Genomic DNA, 17,892 nt, shown 5'->3' with positions numbered 1-17,892 from the left:
TATATCAATCTTTTTTTTTTAAGAGGTACCAGATTGAACCCAGGACCATGTACATGGGAAACGGGCTCAAACCCTGAGCTACATCTGCTCCCTAATAATGCATCAGTCTTGATTCATCAAGAATAACAAATGTAGCAAACTAACATGGCAATAGGGGAAACTGGGTCCGGAGTATATGGGCATCTCTCTGTACTATCTTCACAATTTTTTCTGTAAATTTAAAACAATTCTTAAAAGTGAAGTTTAAGAAAAACTTCTAAAAATAAAGTTTATTGTAAAACCAGTAGTCCTTTCAAAAAAAAGTATAGTAGTACTAATGAGATGATTCACTGATTATTTTTAATACTTATACTTATGTACAAAGAGCAGCAACAGATAAAAAGAAATGTTTATAGTAGAGGAAATTTCAGTTCCCATTAATTCAAGATAAAGTTTTGCTTTCAGAAACATGTTAGATACTCACTTATATTTCTTTGCCTCTGAGGAAAACAGAGTGGTGATTTTTTTTTCTGGAATAAAGTTTTTTTCCACTAAAAATTCAAATGTAATTTTAATGATTCTTAATGTGATTTGAGAAAGGTCTTAGATTTTAAAGTTCCTGTTTATTTTAGGTTCATTGGTAATACATGAAATGCTATGTATTCGTTTACATTTCAAATTTTGGGGGGACTTTTACCTCACAGTTTAGTGATTTGTAAAATTAAATAAAGTTGGAAACTGTATCTTGAAATGGCATACTAATTAAAATGACATGGCAAGAGGATCAAGTTCTTGTGGCGTCTGCATTTTTTTTAAGCAGCTTGCAGTTTATGCAAAAAATAGTATCTAATTCTCTTTCTCCCCGATTTTTTTCTCTTTGGCCTCATTAATAAAAATACCCTAATTCTTCTGCCTTTCCCCCCCAGAGGCTCCTTCTCTATCTCCAAAGACTCTTTGATTCCATCCATCTCTTAAATGGACAACCTTTGATTCTTGACCCTCTCTTACTCTTTACTCTTCTTTTTTGTTTTCTCTCTCACTCCCAATGGTTGATCAATGCAGGTAACAGTCAATCTCTTTCTTATCTAGAAGAGTGGTTCTCAAAGTGTGATCTGTGAAACCGTGGGAGTCCCTGATGTCAAAACTCTTTTCACGGTAATACAAAGAAGCAATATACCATTTTGACTATGTTAATATCTGCACTGATGGTGCAAAAGCAATGGTAGGTGAAACTGCTGACACCTTAGCACAAATCAAGGCAGTGGTATCAAACTGGACTAATAGTTACTGGATTCATCACGACCATGCATGAGCAGTTAAAAAAAAAAAAGGTGTTTCACTAAGAATATCCTTGATGGAGGAGTAAAAGCTATTAAATCTCAATTCTTCAACATACATCTTCTTTTTTTAAAGATTTATTTATTATATTCTCTCCCCTGCTCCCCCATTGTCTGCTCTCTGTGTCCATTTGCTGTGTGTTCTTCTGTCTGCTTGTCTTCTCTTTAGGTGGCACCATGAACCAATCCTGGGACCTTCTGGAGTGGGAGAGAGGTGTTCAATCTCTTACACCACCTCATCTCCCTGGTCTGCTGCAGCTCTTATTGTCGCTTCTCTGTGTCTCTTTTTGTTGCATCATCTTGCTGTACCAACACTCTGCTTGGGCCAGCTCGCCATGTGGGCCAGCTCACCTTCCCCAGGAGGTCCCGGGAATTGAACCCTGTACCTCCCATATGGTAGATGGAAGCCCATTCACTTGAGCCACATCTTACCACTACACATCTTTTTAATAAGGTGTCACAAAATGGGAAGTATACTATTAACAGTCCTGATGCACCCAAAGTATGAGGGTTGTTTAAAGGAAAAGTACTTACGCAATTGAGTTGCAAGATGAACTCTATGTCTATTTTCATAAAGCACCATTTTTACTTGAAAGAATGACTGACAGACAAATCATGGAGGTCCTTACTTGGGTATTTTGCAGACATCTTCTTGCAAAGGGACAAAGTGAACCTCAAAAAACAAATGGCAGTATTTGTTTCCAAAGATAAAATGCAAGACTTCAACTTAATATTGAAATTTTGGAAAACCTAGATCACTCAAAACAAGTTTTGGAAAACTTGTATGAACTTGGCCACTTCTCAATTTAAAGGATTTCTGATGAGACCAGTAGTATTAATGGATGTAATTTGTTTAGAATTGCATAATGATATATGTCAATCTTTGAAAGATCTACATAATTCAGCGAAACATTATTTTCCAAATGTCAATACATAATGTTACAAAGGCCTGCATGCTTAAAGATCTACAAGATAAACCAGAGTAGAAAAAAATTCATTGATATGGTTTCAGAGTCTACATTGCAACTGACGTTTTTTCCCTTCCAGTTAATTCAAATAATTATTATTTTTAGCCTATGTGGTGGCCACAGCAGGGGCCTGGGTCCTCTGCCTGAAGACCCTGGCGTGTGTCTTGACCAGATGGTGGGTAAACTCCTGGTGGGAGACTCGGTGAGCACAGTCTCCTTCCAGAGGTGGGGGATAGACTGCTGTAGGTCCCGGAGGTGGCGCAGAAGGTGGCCGTGGCCAAGCTGCCCAGGGTGGCCGTGCAACCGCTGGCCAAGGTGCAGCAGTAGTCAATCCCAGCTGGCAGCAGCAGCTTCTTGGGCACAGGAGCTGAGACGATGCCAGTGCCCCTGGGGACATGGATGAGACGTACCAGACAGAGTCACAGTGCCCTGTTGCCTTGCAAGGGACATAATGGGTCTTGCATATCTTGTCCTGCTCAGGGACAATGGAGAACTTGGCCAGAATGAGGGCCTCAAGGATGGCAGTGGCTACCTCCCTGGAGCACTTCACACCCAGGCCAGGTGGCCTTTGTAGTCCCCGATGGTGACTAAGTCCTTGAACCTGGTCCTCCGGCCAGCGCAGATTTGCTTCTGCACAGGCATGATATTCAGAACCTAATCCTTGAGGGACGTCCCCAGGAAAAAGTCAGTGATCCCAGGCTCCTTGATGGGTAGAAGAGATGGATCCCTTCCAGGTACTTGAAGTTCCTGTCCTTGACCAAACAGCCTGGCTTGGTGAAGGGAGCCACGCCTGGTCCTCAGTCTTGCTTCTGTGACCACAGCCACTACCTTGGCCCCTGAGCCTGCTCCAAAGCCTCCATGGAAGCCGCTGCGGCCCCCCATTCCAGGGCCCCGGGCCCCAGGACCTCCTGCAGCCTCATCTGCCGTTTGGTGTTTTCATGAAGTGCAAAACAGTTTGAGTTTTGATATAGTATCAGAGAAGAATAGCCACAATTATCTGAAAAGGTTATTAAAATACCTCTCCTTTTTCCACCTACATATCTCTATGAGGCTGGATTTTCTCTACACATTTCAAAACAGCAGGTAGATGCTGGTATCATTCAAATGTCTTCTATAAAGCCAGACATTAAAGAGATTTACACTCTTTAAACATTAAAAAGTTTAACTCTTCTAACTTTTCTTGGGAAAAAATATAATGTAATATTTTAAGATTAATTTTATTGATACATATTAATAAAGCATATACTCTTCCAAAGTGTACAGTCCATACAAAGTGTACAATCAATGGTGTTTGGTATAATCACACAGGTGTGCAGTCATCACTTCAGTCATTATTAGTGTATTTTTGTTATTTCAACCACAACAATAATAAAACAGGATAAAAACAGCTCTACCCCTGCACAATCACCTCTCAATCTCTCTATGCTTCCCATGTCATACATAGCTGCTCCTGTTTCTGTATTTCTAATTTATTTGTATTTATATTTTGCATAGAGCTAAACAATATATAGTACCTTTTGTCTAGTTTCTTTCACCTAGTATATTTCCTTTTTTTTTTTCAAACCCTTAATGGAAGATTAATATATTACTAGACACTACTGTCCATATTTTGCTTTGGTTGCATTTTTGCCTGATAATAGCATCTTGTAAGATTAGCCTACTTTCATTCAGTTTCAAAGAAAAACAGTCTTATATATGCAGTATTACTCATATTTGTATTTCACATGAGGTTTCACTCTGCTACACAGTCCCATATTACATTTGTAAGCTTTTCTTCTGTTAATATACATGACCTTAGAATTTCCTTTTCAACCACTGTCCTACCCATATATTAGAACTGCTAGGTACAAACACTATGATGTGCTTTGACCATTTCCATTCATTTCCAAAGATTTACAAACATTTCTACCAATTCTACACAGATTAACCCTCAGCTTTCCATTCTGTAACCTCATTCTATTTTCTGGTGACCCATATTCTAGATATTAACTCCATCAGTTTGCACAATGTGTTTAGTTCATAACAGCACAATCATACAGTATTTGTCCTTTTGTGTCTGGCTTGCTTCACTCAACATAATGTCCTCCAGGCTCATCCATGCTGTCGTATGCTTCACGACTTCACTTCTTCTTACTGCTGCATAATATTCCATCATGTGTATACACCACAATTTGTTTATCCATTCATCAGTTGATGGACACCTGGGTTGTTCCATCTTTTGGCAATTGTGAACAATGCTGCTATTAACATTTGGTGTGCAGATGTCTGTTTGTGTCACTACTTTCAATTCTTCTGGGTACATACATAGTAGTAGTATTGCTGGGTTATACATCAAATCTATATTCACCTTGTAGGAACTGTCAAACCGTCCTCCACAGTGGCTGTACCATTCTACATTCCCACCAACAGTGAGTAAGTGTTTCTATCTCTCCACATCTACGCCAACACTTAGAGTTTTCTGTTTTTTAAATAGTGGTCATTCTAATAGGTATGAAATGATATCTCATTGTAGCTTTGATTTGTATTTCCCTAATAATTGGTGAGGTACATTTTTTTCATGTGTTTTTTTTACCATATGTATTTCTTCTTAGGACAAATGTCTATTCATGTTTTTTGCCCATTTTATTTTTATTTGTATTTTTATTGATGGCCATTTGTATTTTTATTGATGAGTTGTAGTTTCTCTTTGTATATCATGGATCTTAAACCCTTATTGGATATGTGATTCCCAAATATTTTCTCCCATTGAGTCACTTGCCTTTTCACACTTTTGACAAAGTCCTTTGAGGTGCAAAAGTATTTAAATTTTTTCCTCCTTCTCCCCCTCCTTCCCTTCCCTCTCCCGTCCCCCTCCCTACTGTTTTTTTGTTTTTTTTTTCTGTCTGTGTCCATTCACTGTGTGATCTTCTGTATCTATTTCTCATTTTGTCTTCTAACCTTTCTCCTCTAGGATTCACCAGGATTCAATCCTGGGACCTCTGATGTGGAGAGAGGTTCCCTGCCAATTGTGCCACCTCAGTTCCTGGTCTCTGCTATGCTTCACCTTGACTCTCCCCTTTGTCTCTCTTTTGTCGTGTCATCATCTTGCTATGTGGCTCACTTGCGTGGGCACTGGCTCACCACGCAGGCACTTGGCTTGCCATGTGGGCGCTGGCTCACTGCACAGGCATGCTTTCTGTTCTTCTTTTTCACTAGGAGGCCCCAGGGATCGAACCTGGCTCCTCCCATATGGTAGGTGGAGACTACTTCCCAAAAGTATTTAATTTTGAGGAGGTCCCATATATGTATTATTTCTTTTGTTGCTCATGCTTCAGGTGTAAGGTCCAAGAAACCACCACCTACCACAAGATCTTGAAGATGTTTCCCTGTATTTTCTTCTAGTAGTTTTATGGTCCTGCCTTTTGTATTTAGGTCTTTGATCCATTTTGAATTGATTCTTGTATAGGAAATGAAAGAGGAGTCCTCTTTCATTCTTTTGGTTATGGATAGCCAGTTCTCACAGCACCATTTATTGAAGAGACTGTTTTGTTTCAGAAATGTGGATTTGGTAGGTTTGTCAAATCTGATTTTTTAATTTTAATTTTTAAAGAAGCTTCAGATTACACAAATGTTACATAAAAAAATGGATACCTCCCTCCCACATTGCTTTTCTTTTTAGGATGTTTTTGTCTGTTCAGGTGCCCTTTCCCTTCCAAATAAACTTGGTAATTGCCTTTTCTGTTTCTGTAAAGTAAGTTATTGGAATTTTGACTAGTATTGCATAGAATCTATAAATCAGTTTGGGTAGGATTGACATCTTCATGATATTCAGACTTTCAATACATGAACACAGAATGTCTTTCCATTTGTTTAGGACTTCTTTGATTTCTTTTAGCATTGTTTTGTAGTTTTCTGCATATAAGTCCTTGAATTGATTCCAAGGTACTTGAGTCTTTTTGTTGCTATCATAAATGAATTTTCCCCCTGATTTCCTCCTTAGATTGTTCATTACTAGTGTACAGAAACATTACTGATTTTTGCATGTTGATCTCATATCCTGCCACTTTGCTGAACTTGTTCATTAGCTTGGGTAGCTTTGCTGTAGACATTTCAGAATTTTCTAAACGTAGAATCATGTCATCTGTGAATAGTGAAAGTTTTTATTTCCTCTTTTCCTATTTGGATGTCTTTTTTTTTTTTTTTTTTTTTTGGTCTAGTTGCTTCAGCTAGAACTTCTAGTATAATATTGAATAAAAGGAGTTATAGTGGGCATTTTGCTTGTTCCTGATCTTAGAGGTAAAGCTTTCAAACTTTCCCCATTGAGTATGATACTGGCTGTGGGTTTTTCATATATTCCCTCATATTGCAGAACTTTCCTTCTATTTCTATCTTTCAAGTGTTTTTATCAAGAAAGGATGCTGGATTTTGTCAAAAGCCTTTTTTGGATCAATTGAGATGATCAAGTGTTTTTCTTTCCTTCAATTTATTAAGGTGGTGTATCATGTTAATTGATTTTCTTGTGTTGAACCACCCTTGCATACCAGGAGTAAATCCCATTTGGTCGTGGTGTATAATTCTTTTAATATGCTGTTGGATTTCATTTGCAAATATTTTGTTGAGAATTTTGCATCTATATTCATTAGAGAGATTGGTCTCTAATTTTATTTCCTTGTGGTGTCTTTATCTGGCTTTGGTATTATGGTGATGTTAGCTTCATAAAATATGTTGAGTAATTTTCCTTCCTCTACATTTGATATTAATTCTTCTTGAAATGCTTGGTAGAATTCACCTGTAAAGCCATCTAATTCTGGACTTTTCTTTTGTTGGGAGGTTTTGTTGGGAGATTGATTTGCAAACCAATCAATCTCTTTAAATGTGATTGGTTTGTTGAGTTCTTGTATTTCTTGTAGAGTCAATGTAGGTTTTTATGGGTTTCTAGGAATTTGTCCATTTCATCTAGGTTGTCTAATTTGTTGGCATACGGTTCCTTATAATAACCTCTTATGATCCTTTTTATTTTTATGGGGCCAGTCATAACATCCCTCCTTAGATTTCTGATTTTATTTATTTGCATATTCTCTTTCTTTCTTTGTTAATTTAGCTAGGAGTTTGTTGATTTTATTGATCTTCTCAAAGAACCAGCTTTTGGTTTTGTTTCTCTATTTTTTTTCCCCTCAATTTCATTTCTATCTGTTCTAATCTTTATTATTTCTTTCCTTTTGCTTGCTTTGGGATTAGTTTGCTGTTCTTTCTCTAGTTTATCTGGGTGTTCAGTTAGGTCTTTGATTTTAGCTTCTCCTTCTCTTCTCCTGCTTCTCCTCCTCCTTCTTCTTCACTGGGGATTGAATCCAGAACCTTGCACATGAGAAGCAGACACTCAACCACTGAGCTATATCTGCTCTTGAATGAGAGTTGGGTTTTGCTTTTTCTGTTTGTTTGTTTTTGAGGAGGTACCAGGGATTGAACCTGGGACCTCATACAGGAGAAGGTGCTCAACAACTTGAGCTACATCTGCTCCCCTCTTCTTTTTAATATAGGTGTTTAGGGCTATAAATTTTCCTCTCAGGACTGTCTTTGCTGTATCCTATACGTTTTTTTTTTTATTTTTATTTTTAAAGAAGCTTTAGATTACATAAATGTTACATAAAAATATAGGGATTCCCATATGTCCCACCCCCACCCCATCCCATGCTTTCCCACATTAACAACATCCTTCTTTAGTGTGGTACCTTTGTTACAATTGATGAACACATCCACATATTGAAGCATAGCTACTAATAGTGGACTATAGTTTACATTATAGTTTACACCCTACTCTGTACAATTTTGTAGATTATAACAAAATATATAATGGCCTGTATCTGTCATTGCAATGTCAGGCAGGAAAATTCCAGTGTCCCAAAAATGCCCCCATTTTACACCTATTCTTCCCTCTCCATCAGAATTTCTGGTGGCCACTGCCTTTATATTGATGATAAAATTTCTTCCATTGATAGAATAATAGTAATTATTATTCTTCCATTGTATTTATTGTAATTATAATTTCTTCCATTGATAGAATAAAGTCTATTTTAGTCCATTGCTCATTCCCCAATCTTGAGGATTTTGGGATGGTGATTCCTACTTTGTTTCTAACTGAGAGGAAGCTTAGGTCTACGGGGCAGATGGATAGAACTATATTGCTTGCACTTCCAGACACTCTTTGTTTCTTGGGATGGGTGTTGTCCATCATCATTTCCTTGTTAATTGTCCTGGGTGAGTCCAATGAACTGGAGAGTAAGTGTTGCAACTCTGCTGAGAGTCAGGGCTCAACTGACACATAAATGAACCAAAGATTTAAGTCTCTGGGACATACATTTAACAAGTATATTGCTAATTATAGGTTCAAGTAAAAGGGGCAGAAGAGCCATGTGTAGGGAATCTATAAATAATTCTAACTCTGTTACACTGGGGAGCATAGATTCCAGAGTAAGGCCCATGGACAGGGTGCCAAATTCCTGAGCTTGTCTGCACTGCTTATAGTGTCTGGATGTCTCTAGAATCCTCAGGAGCCCTGCTGTTAGAGGCACTGTTTACTGTGGAAGTCATGGAGATCCTGCTGAGACATATAAGCGAAACCTCTGGACTGACCTCTTGACTCACTTCTGAAATCTCTTAATCATAGAAACTCATTTGTATTTAATAATTACCTCTTTTGGTAAAGGTCTTTTTCTGGATGCATTGTTAGTTGGTGCTTGATAATAATCCCTCAGAGCCAGGGAGGCTTATCCCCAGGAGTCATGTTCCACACCGGGGGGAAGGTAATGTGTTTATATGCTGAGTTTGGCTTAGAGAAAGCCCACATTTGAGCAACAAGGATGCTTTCAGGAGGTAACTCTTAGGCAATATATAATACTAGACTAAGTTTCAATTTTACAAGAAAAGGTTCTTAAGTACAATCATCAATATCAAGGGCTTGGCATAATGGGCTGTCTTCCTTTACTAGTCACTGCGCTTGTACTCAGGGGATTCTTGCTGTTCTATTATAGAGAGTGTAGCAGGAATCCCCAGGATGGGAATTCAATATTCTTTCAGTTATTGTATGGGTGTTCACCCACTGAGTCAATGCCCCATGAACACTTAAACATATTCATATGCCTTAGAGGCATGCCAGAGGTGCACCCCTCCCCACACATCATTGTGCTCTCGTTTTCATTTATCTTGAGATATATTTACTAATTTCTCTTATAATTTCTTCTGTGACCTAAAGATTGTTTAGCCTCCACACATTTGCCAATTTCCCCATCCTGTCTATTTATTTCCAGCTTCATTCCATTATGATCTTGAAGGTGCTTTGTATAATTTCAATCTTATTATATTTATTCAACCCTGCTTTGTGACCCAGCATGAGGTCTATCCTGGACAAAGATCCATAGGCACTTGAGAAAAATGTATAACCTGCTGATTTGGGATGCAACATTCTGTATATGTCTGTTAGGTCAATCTCTTTCATCATATTGTTCAGGTTCTCTGTCTCTCTTTTTTTTTTTTAAATAGTTTTACCTTTCATATTTATATTTTAATCTACCTAGAATACACTGTCATATGTGGTGATAGGCAGGGAGGGATGCAGTGTTATTATTATATTTTTTAAGATTTTTAAAAAAAATTTCTCTCCCCTTCACCCCCCCCCACCAGTTGTTTGCTCTCTGTGTCCATTTGCTGTGTGTTCTTCTGTGACCACTTCTATCCTTATCAGCGGCACTGGGAATCTGTGTTTCTTTTTGTTGCATCATCCTGTTGTGTCAGCTCTCCCTGTGTGTGGTGCCATTCTTGGGCAGGCTGCACTTTCTTTCGCGCTGGGCGGCTCTCCTTATGGGGTGCACTCCTTGCGTGTGGGGCTCCCCTACACGGGGGACACCCCTGCGTGGCACGGCACTTCTTGTGCGCATCAGCACTGTGCATGGGCCAGCTCCACATGGGTCAAGGAGGCCCAGGGTTTGAACCGTGGACCTCCCATGTGGTAGGCGGACACCCTATCCATTGGGCCAAGTCCACTTCCCATCTCTGTCTCTTTTTTAATCTTCTGTCTAGTTGTTCTATCTAATGATATGACTGGTGTGTTGAAGTATCCAACTGTTATTGTAGAGATGTCTATTTCTCTCTTCAGTTTTGCCAGAATTTGCCTCATGTATTCTGGGGCAGCCAGGTTAGGTGCATTGATATTTATGACTTTTACTTCTTCCTGGTAGATTGTCCCTTTTTTTAAAATTCCCTCCCCCCTCTCCCTTGCAGCTTGCTTGCTGTCTGTTCTCTGTGTCCATTTGCTGTGCATTCTTCTGTGTCTGTGTTTATTTTTTTATTTATTCCCCCATCCCCTCGGTCTGTGGCTTGCTTGTTGTTTGCTCTCTGTGTTGATTCACTGCACACTCTTCTGTGTTTTTACTTGTCTTCCTTTTTATTTTTGGTGCATCACCTTGCTGAGTTGGCTCTCTGTGGTGCTTGCAGGCTGGGTGGCACTCTGTGGTGCTTGCAGGCCAGTGGCTCTCCACAGCATGTGGGTGAGCATGTCTTCACAAGGAGGCCCTGGGACATGAACCCAGGGCCACCCATATGGTAGATGGGAGCCCAACTGATTGAACCACAGCTGCTTCCCCGGATTGTCCCTTTTATTAATATATGATGGCCTTCTGTATCTCTTACAACTTTTTTGCATTTGAAGTCTGTTTTGTCTCATATTATATAGCTACCCCTGCTCTTTTCTGTTTATTGTTTGCAAGGAATATCTTTTTCTAACCTTTCATCTTCAGCCAATCTGTATCCTTGAACCTAAGGTGAGTCTCTTGCAGACAGCATATGGATGGTGCATTTAAAAAATACATATTCTGTCATTCTCTATTTTTTTATTTTATTTTTTTATTTTTAGGCAGTACCGGGGATTGAACCCAGGACCTTGTACATGGGAAGCAGGAACTCAAACTCTGAGTTACAACCACTTCCCTTTCTAAAAAAAAAAATTTTTTAGGAAGTGTATATCTTTTGATTGGAGAGTTTAATCGATTCATATTCAATGATATTACTGTAAATGCATTATTTACTTCCACCATTTTATTCTTTAGCTTTCATATGTCATATCTTATTTTCATCTGTCTTTTCACTCTTTTAGTTTTCCTTTCTGGTAGTCCTTCCCTCTACACTCTTCTCCAAGCCTCTCTCCTGTCTTTTTCTCTCAGGTTGTAAGGCTGCCTTTAATGTTTCCTGCAAAGCCAGATTCTTTTTTAAGAACTCTCTTAGTTTATGTTTATTTGTGAATATTTTAAACACATCTTCATATTTGAAGGACATATATATAGAATTCTTAGCTGGCAATTTTTCTCTTTCAGTATTAGATTATATCATACCACTGTCTTCTTGCCTCCATGGTTTCTGATGAGAAATCCACACTAAGTCTTAGTGGATGCCTCTTGTATGTCATGGATTGCTTCTCCCTTGCTGCACTCAGAATTTTCTTTATCTTTGGCATTCAACATTCTCTGTAGTATGTGTCTTGCAGTAGATCTATTTGTATTTATTCTGATTGGGGTATGCTATGCTTCTTGGACATGAAAATTAATTTCTTTCATGAGAGTTGGGAAATTTTCAGCCATTATTTCTTCAAATATTGAGGAAATACTGAGAGTCTGCCTCGAATTTCCCCTTTTCTTCTTCTAGAACTCCCACGACATGTATGTTGTTGTGTTTCATGTTATCATTCAACTCCGAGTTCCTCCTCAATTTTTTCCATTTTTTCTTTCTATTCTTCTTTTTTCAATTTCAGCTACTCTGTCTTCTGCATCACCTATACTTTCTTCTATTATTTTGAGTCTGCTGTTGTATGCCTCTAATGTGTGCTTTTTTCCAAAGATTTATTTATTTATTTCTCTCCCCTTCCCCCCACCCCGGTTGTCTGTTCTCTGTGTCTATTTGCTGCATCTTCTTTGTCCGCTTCTGTTGTTGTCAGCGGCATGGGAATCTGTGTTTCTTTTCGTTGCGTCATCTTGTTGTGTTAGCTCTCAGTGTGTGAGGCACCATTCCTGGGCAGGCTGCACTTTCTTTCGTGCTGGGCAGCTCTCCTTACGGGGCACACTCCTTGTGCATGGGACTCCCCTATGTGGGGGACACCCCTGCGTGGCATGGCACTCCTTTCATGCATCAGCACTGTGCATGGGCCAGCTCCACACGGGTCAAGGAGGCCTGGGATTTGAACCGTGGACCTCCCATGTGGTAGACGGACGCCCTAACCACTGGGCCAAGTCCAACGCCCTCTAATGTGTGTGTGTTTTTTTTTAAAGATTTATTTATTTATTTTATTCCCCCCTTCCCCCGGTTGTCTGTTCTCTGTGTCTATTTGCTGTGTCTTGTTTCTTTGTCCACTTCTGTTGTCATCAGCAGCACGGGAAGTGTGGGCGGCGCCATTCCTGGGCAGGATGCACTTTCTTTCGCGCTGGGCGGCTCTCCTTATGGGCGCACTCCTTGCGCGTGGGATTCCCCTACGCGGGGGGCACCCCTGCATGGCAGGGCACTCCTTGCGCGCATCAGCACTGCGCATGGGCCAGCTCCACACGGGTCAAGGAGGCCTGGGGTTTGAACTGCGGACCTCCCATGTGGTAGACGGACGCCCTAACCACTGGGCCAAGTCCGTTTTCCCGTCTAATGTGTTTTTGATCTCACCGATTGTGTCTTTCATTCCCAGAAGCTGTTATTTTTCTATTCAGGGTTTCAAATTCTTCTTTACGCTCCTCCAGTGTCTTCTTAATGTCCTTTATCTCTTTATTCATAATTTTTCAACTCATTGTTTTGATTTAGATGATTTGTATGAACCCCATTGATTTTTTTGTCTCAAATCCTGTGTCTTATATTGGGGCTTTGATATATTTCTTTGCTTGGGTCATATCTTCCATTTTCTTGGTATGGCTTGTAATTTTTTGCTGATATATAGGCACCTGATTATGGTGGTGAGTTTACTCTGATGCTTAATTTCTCCTTGTGTAGGGATTTTAGTAGTGGGAGGCTGTGTTACTCCTGTTCTTTGATTCTTGGTTCAACCTGTTCTAACTCTTTAGGATTATGTTTAGTTGCTCAAATCTGGCCCATGGACCCAATAATGGATTGCAGACCCACTTCCAAGGGCCTTGGGGAGAGAGGCTGTAAAGGTCTGAAAAATCATCTTATTTTTAATTTCCTCATGTGCACTTCCTTAGTCTGCCAGCCATTGGCGCTTAGTTCAAACCCTGGGTGGGAATATGTTTCCTACCCCAACTGCAACAATGTGAGAGGGGATCCTGCCTCAAAGCTATTCAGAGCCTCACGAATCAAACTTTCTCAGAAGCTGTCCCCAACCTTTGCTAGGAGACCCTCCTTTTTCCTGGGTAGGAAATAATTCCACTCCCCTCTGCATCCTCAACAACCAGACCTGGTCCTTACGGTGTTTGTGGGAGTTGGGTCTTTCGGTCCCCTGCTGGCTGACAGGGCAAACAATGGTGCCACCCCACCTGGCCTGGAAGGGTTCATGGGACACAGCAGACTAAATTTGTTGGCTAAAGCCTGAATCAGCTGCCGGCCAGAGGCCAGAAAATTCAAAGCTGTCTGCTCCAAGGGTGGAGAGATGGGTGCAGGCAACTGCAGCCGCAACTTTTATTTAATTTTCCAGTCAAGATTCTCTCCCTTTGCCCCTCTTTTCTGGGTGGTGTCCAGATTTCTTCCAGTGCCCAAAACCCTTAAAACATTTTTTCAGGCCATTTCCACCTGTCCTCCAGCTATTTTTCTGGGAGAAAAGTGAGTCCCGTGTCTCTCTAATCCTCCATCTTCCCAGAAGTCGAAGTTATTTTTAAATGAAGAAAAATTTTAACTTCTTTTAATTTCTAATATGGTAAATATGGATAGATATTACACACAAAAACAAAAGCTCTTTGGGAGTATTCAATGATTTTTAAGAATGCAAAAGAATTCTGAGACCAAACATTTGGACTTAGTATCCTAGGATAATCTTTCATCCAAGCACCAGTCTCGATTAGTTTCTTTAATATTGGCAACTGTATATTGGTGTACAGGACTAGCTTTGGAGGGATTTGGTCTGATCTGAAGAGTATAGTAAAGGGAACCTTCCCTCTCATTCCCAGGATTTTCTCTACTGATCAGCCATAGTAGCAATGATTTTCCTCATTGCTACTATTCTTTTGATATGTTACCTGAACTTCTCTCTTTACATATAAATACACATAAATGGAATTATGCTAATTATCAGTTATTCGTGCATAAAAATAGTAGCTAAACTTTTCAGTGTTGACTAATGTATAAAGTTTTATGCTAAGAATAAACTTTTATCATACTGTATTTTTCAATGAAAAAATTTATGGACTGTTTTTATCGTATTAACTTTATTCAACAAGGCCTTAAGGACAAGTGACACATACTATAGAATATAAGGTACAATATAGGTCATTCTACCAGGAGAAAAAGATAAAGGTCTGAAGCTGAGTGTGTATGTCCCTTGGCAACTAATCCTGGGCAGCCCGCGTACTTGATGAAGCAGGGGCCGAAGGAAGGAGATGTGATGAAGCTCTTCTTACTTAGCCCTGACCTGGGTGGACTTTGTTTCCTAGTGCTTCACAGATATAGTTTTTCACCCTCGTTGGCCTGTTTTGAAATCTTATAATCCCTTTCCATGCCCCATGTGTACCTAAGTATCAGAACTCAGAAAAAAAGAAAAAAGAAAGAAAATCCATGCAAAATTAACATTAAAAAAATAAAATTTATTTCAACTCTGAAATACTGAAGAGCAAGCATATGGATAAATAGTACAAAGAGCAAAAATTAAAACATGAAAAATGACTTTAAGACAAAACGGCATTCTTCCAACAATAATCTGACTTTACACACAAATATATTTTGAAAGACATTTCTCTGATATTCTCTAAAGGCAAAAACTATTAATGCAATACTTTTGAAAATGTCAAGTTTCTTTCCTAAAATCATTTGATTAAAATTTACACAGGTGATGATAATCCAGTCCATTTTCCAAAGATATGAAATAGAATTATATGACATGCCTGTTTGACATACTATAAACTTTAACTCAAAATACACGAAAATTAATTCAATTTACATTTTGTCACAGCATTTTTCACTCCTTTTCCAATCAACAAGGAAAAACATACCCGACATGTATGTTTTTCAGAAAGACAGTATTTCCTGCTTTTATATACAATTTGTTCAAAGCCTCAGGAACTCAACAAGCACACAATTATTTTAAATAACATTGACAGTTTAAAAATAAAAATACAATTATTTGGGGGAAGACCTTAAAATATATTTTTGGCCATAAAACCTGTGTTGTAACTATTAAAGGCATACTCTGCCTAAATTATCACCAACTAAATAAAAAGGCTAAAAAAGATTTGAAAAGTTGTGGTATCCATAAAATAACAAGCACAGCTGTTTATCCAATTTGCCCAGGGGATTTTTCTCTAGCTAGATTTAAGTTCCTGTGATACATTTAGTCTATTCCATGCATTTAGGATTAAGAAAGATCTTTGAGATCAAACTGAACACATTCATTATATGAATAAGGAAAATGCCATCCAGAGAGGTTAAATGATTTGTCCAGAGTTACAGGGACAGCAAGAAACAGATCCAGGACATAGACCCAGAGTTCCTGATTCTTAGTTAAGTTCTTCTGGTAACAGAGTCTACGTAATTTATTGTCATTTGATTACATAGAACATTGTAACTTCAATATAAATCAACGCATATACTATTCCAAAGTCAGAATTACTAATTCATTTCAAATGTATTCATTACCTGATTGGCCTTTACTGTGTGTGCGTGTGTGTGTATGAACAAACTATAAATATTATGGCTGTTCAAATGCCAATATTCTCTATCAACTTAGAGAGTCAGGACATCAACATTTAAATCCCCACTGTATACAAAACACAATGGTAGGCACTGTGGAAATACATTTGGCCCTGTTCTCCTTACCCCGAGAATGTAAAAGAACAAGCTGTTCCAATGGCACAATGACTGTGTACACTCAGTGGTGAAGAAAAGACTCCACGTCCCAACATAACGATGGAGGACACACCTGGGTGTTCTATTCCTTACGGGAGAATGGTCATTAAAAGTGATATTGCAAAATCAGTATAGCATTTCAAGATGCTTTCACTAAATGGGAACACTTTGGCTAGCTAAAGTTTTTAATATTTCCTTATCTCAGGAAATTTCAAGGTGAAAATATGAGATACAGGAAATCATGAAAAAACCAACAACAGTAACACATGATGAAATTATCTTATTAGAAAAATATATATTAAAAGCAAAATTAAAGGAAGAAGAAAGGGGAAAAAAATGGGTAAAACTTGCTCTATTTCAAGTTGGAGTTAAAAAATGCAGTATTAGAATTTATACCATGGCAGAAAGGTACCACAGAGAAGAACTCAAGAGGAAAGCCTCTGTCAGGACTGCTTAGCTTAATTAGGACATAAATCTAGGATCAAAGTCATGGGTTCAATTTACACAGAAATGTTATCCTTTTCTCCGTAACAGAGAAAACTGTTTTGTGGTCACATACAATACCTATTACAAAGAATATTAAGAAACGGAAAAAAAAAATTAGACGTCACCTAGAAGTTCAGCCCCGATTCCATTTTTAGGTGAGTTAGTAGCATTGTGCTGATGTACTGTACTCACACACTTGAGGGGGCTTGGACAGTTGGTCAGTATGGTAGAAAAGCAGCCAATTAGAAACATATTGTACATTTAGTTCCACTAAATATTTTTATATACAAATGTATATTCTATGTGACTTAAGGGGATTGGACTCCCATATTAGCATTTTAGAATGCCTTCTAAGCTTCCATTTTCCACAAAAAGAGAAAAACATCTACTTTTGAAAACTGTACGTCAAGAAGTTTACTTTCACAGACTGTAAGACTTAAAATGAGACAATGATTTGATAAATGGTAGTGTCAAAATGATGTAATATATTTTAAACAAAAGTAATTGTGCATTTAGAGTTCATATAGTAATTTTCAAGTAAGTGTCCCTTCTCTATAATCTATAAATCAAGCCTTACTGCTCATATATTTTTCCACAATTATCACATGATATTTGGACATTGACTTTTCCTTTCACCTCAAATTGCTGACTCTGACTGTTTGGACAACATAACAATTTTTGGTTCTTGATCTGTGGGGCTGTCAACTGGCACCTGTAAAAAAATCAGAAGATAAAAAACTTTAGAACAGCAAACTCAGAAAAAAAACCTCCCCACTGACTAGAAAGGTTGATTTCATACTTATTCTATACACAATTTTCTCAACAGTACAATTATAAAAATATTCTTTACTTACAGCTTTAACGTCAACATTTGTATTTCCTGTATTTATATTTTGTCTTCTTAGATCAGTCTTGATTAATGCTGAAACAAAGAAGTATTGATGGAGTTACCACAGAGTATGTGTAAATATACTTTTCTCTAAGGAATTCAAAATCATTTTAGATATTTGGCACACTATGGTATTATAATATTCAATAGAGTCCTTGCAGCCTGAAAAAATAATAGTACCTCTTTAAGCCATTAACTTAATTAGCAAATCATTCATTGAGCAAAC

The 17,892-nt window shown here is 38.4% G+C and overlaps 1 protein-coding gene and 1 pseudogene across 2 annotated transcripts in view; both read right to left on the bottom strand.

The window, feature by feature from the left end:
- Positions 1 to 2,390: 2,390 nt before the first annotated feature.
- On the bottom strand, positions 2,391 to 6,399 carry LOC131280818 (small ribosomal subunit protein uS5 pseudogene; annotated as a pseudogene).
- Positions 6,400 to 15,012: 8,613 nt separating this feature from the next.
- The window catches only part of FLVCR1 (FLVCR choline and heme transporter 1), a 28,617-nt gene continuing 25,737 nt past the window's right edge, over positions 15,013 to 17,892 (bottom strand). For both annotated transcript variants that reach the window (XR_011645564.1, XM_004470981.5), the window contains 2 exons: positions 17,632 to 17,699; positions 15,013 to 17,489 (listed from right to left, as the gene is read on the bottom strand). Coding sequence is in view for 1 of the 2 variants with exons in the window: in XM_004470981.5 (XP_004471038.1) it covers positions 17,415 to 17,489; positions 17,632 to 17,699 (143 nt within the window). In the remaining variant the exon portion in view is untranslated. The remainder of the gene's footprint in view (positions 17,490 to 17,631; positions 17,700 to 17,892) is intronic.

The sequence above is a fragment of the Dasypus novemcinctus genome, chromosome 13, assembly GCF_030445035.2.
Source record: "Dasypus novemcinctus isolate mDasNov1 chromosome 13, mDasNov1.1.hap2, whole genome shotgun sequence".
Classification (NCBI taxonomy): domain Eukaryota; kingdom Metazoa; phylum Chordata; class Mammalia; order Cingulata; family Dasypodidae; genus Dasypus; species Dasypus novemcinctus.
Note: the sequence above shows the minus strand (reverse complement) of the source record. Positions and strands in the feature narration are given on the sequence as shown.